General features: G+C 50.8%; 1 protein-coding gene across 1 annotated transcript; it reads right to left on the reverse strand.

Moving 5' to 3' along the window:
• Positions 1-324: 324 nt before the first annotated feature.
• LOC122458618 (zinc finger and SCAN domain-containing protein 29-like) lies at positions 325-1885 on the reverse strand. The gene is made up of 2 exons (XM_043507492.1): positions 1353-1885; positions 325-545 (listed from the first exon to the last, which is right to left on the reverse strand). Exons 1-2 carry the CDS (start codon positions 1879-1881, stop codon positions 472-474), a joined length of 603 nt encoding a protein of 200 aa, XP_043363427.1. The 5' UTR covers positions 1882-1885; the 3' UTR covers positions 325-471.
• Between the last annotated feature and the right edge of the window lie 482 nt (positions 1886-2367).

Consider the following 2367-nt stretch of genomic DNA (forward strand, 5'->3'; position numbering starts at 1 on the left):
GGGCCTGGTAACACAGGAAGGGAGGGGCAAAGACACATAGCTTATTAGAATTGCACTGTCTAGCAATCAAAGCTGTGGGAATGAGAGCTTTCTGCTCCATGAACCATCCCCTGGAGTTGAGTCCAAGGGAAACTGGAACTCTCTCTCCCTCCTCCCTCCTCCCGCATTCTAGGATGTCTGGAAGAGGAGGATATAGACCTTGTGAGGAAGGCAGCTGGTTCATCATTGGGTGCAGCGGGACTCTAAGGTCTAGCTGCCTTTCTGCACCTCAACCAGACATCTCAACATGTCTGTTTGCTCCCCCATAAGCCGCAACATCTCCTCTTGTGTGTTAGCTCTTGTTCCCTGTTTGCTTTTCTGCCCTCTTGGTTGATGCGCATGCTCTCTGAAAGTGTGAGCCTCCATGCATGGAGCTGGGCCCTGTCAGCCTCAGAGGAATGCATTACATCACAGAACATGTCTTTCCCTTGTTCACTTTTTTTGCCTTCTAATCTGGGATAGCCTTTGTGCTGGAGTGGAGGAAGCACCCAGAGAACATATTGCAGCTGCAAAGAAAAGCATACATGGTTGAAAACAAAAGGTTAACTGTTGCAATGAATGAAACAATTCACAGCAGTAAATACATTCCTTGAGGTACTCAAACACATTTTGTGTTTTAAAAGAAAAGCCTGCTAGTAAGGTACAACATATGGCAGAGCGCTGGGCAGTAGATTTCGGTTTGCAGACAGGCATGCTAAGCACACACGAAAGGGTAGGCGATGTGAGGGCACACCCAGGGCCGTTCTTACCCATATGCAAAGTACGCAGCTGAGTAGGGCACCAGGAAATTTGGGTCACCAAATTTCCTGGTGCTCTGTGCAGCTGCGTGCTGCTCCAGCCCCTGCTCTGACTCTTCCCCAGGCCCCTGCCCCTGCTCCACCCTGCTCTGCCTCTTTCCTGTCCCTGGTCCGCTCCAGCCTCACCCCCACTCCCCTGAGCTCCTCAGCGGGACCAGGGCTGCACTCACCGGCAGTGGGAAATGCAGTGATTCGGCCCCAGCCGTACTGCTGGGTGAGTGCTGGGGGATGGTTCCTCCCTGCCCCCTCCACAGAGGCCTGCAGAAGCCTGGGGCCCCACACCTTCACCCCACCCCACGGGGGACTGCGTAGGGCCCCAGAATAGCTAGGGACGACCCTGGGCACACCCAGGGAAATTTTTTACTGTGGACACTCTTGGCACATAAACAGGCTTTTCCAGGAGCACTCTTTGCATGGCTGTACTGCCCACCACCGTACCCCAACTGTTTACTTCAAATTAAACAGTAACCACAATTGCATTTAACCTCTGTAGTGTTATTACAAGTGTGCACTCACCAGAGGTGCCTTCCCCACCATCACAGTCCCACACCAGTGGATCCTGAGAGGGGATTGGATCCAGAGTTAAGAAAAGCTCCTGGCTGTTGGGGAGAATGGATCCTCTGCTTGTCTGCTGCACATTCTCCTCCTCCTCCTCAACAATGTCCTCCTCATTGTTGCCCGTGGCCGTCTGGGTCCCCTGGGAGGTTTCCATGGAGAGTGTTAGGGTACTGGTGGGGTCCCCGCCTAGAATTGCATGCAGCTGCTCATAAAAGTGGCATGTCTGTGACTCAGCACCAGAGCGACTATTCTCCTCCCTTATCTTCTGGTACACTTGTCTGAGCAACTTTATTTTCACATGGCACTGCTGTATATCCCTGGTGTAGCCTTTTCCCCCCATGCCCCGTGCAATTTTGGCATAGATGTCAGCATTTCTTCTGCTGCTTTGGAGCTCTGCCTGGACAGACTCTTCTCCCCACACAGCAATCAGATCCAGTGTCTCCTGTATGCTCCACACTGGAGCACGTTCGCATACCTGGGTAGCCATAGTCAGCTGTAGTGGTGAGCTCTCCATGCTGATCAAACAGGAAATGAAATTCAAAAGTTCCCAGGTTTTCTCCTGTTTACCTGGCTGAAGTGCAGTGGAGTTGAAAGTGCTGTCCACAGTGAACACAGTAGAGCACTCTGGGACACCTCACAGAGGCCAAACAAGTTGAAATACACTGTGCTGTGTCTACAGTACCCTTAATTTGACCTGGGAAGGTTGAATCTAGTGCTACTCCACTTGTTAAGGTGGAGTACAGGCCTCGATCTTAAAAGCCCTTTAGGTCAGTGAGAAGGGCTCTGTAGTGTAGACAAGTACATTATAAATTCGACCCAATGCGGGGAATGTCGATCTAACGATGTAGTATAAGACCAGCCCTAAAATAGTTATTCTAGCATAGCTATGCTGGTCATTTTCCACCATGTGAACAAATTGCAAAATAGACACTTCCCCTGGCTCTCCCAGTATGTTTGGTTATCTATTTAGATT

The sequence above is a fragment of the Dermochelys coriacea genome, chromosome 2, assembly GCF_009764565.3.
Source record: "Dermochelys coriacea isolate rDerCor1 chromosome 2, rDerCor1.pri.v4, whole genome shotgun sequence".
Classification (NCBI taxonomy): Eukaryota; Metazoa; Chordata; order Testudines; family Dermochelyidae; genus Dermochelys; species Dermochelys coriacea.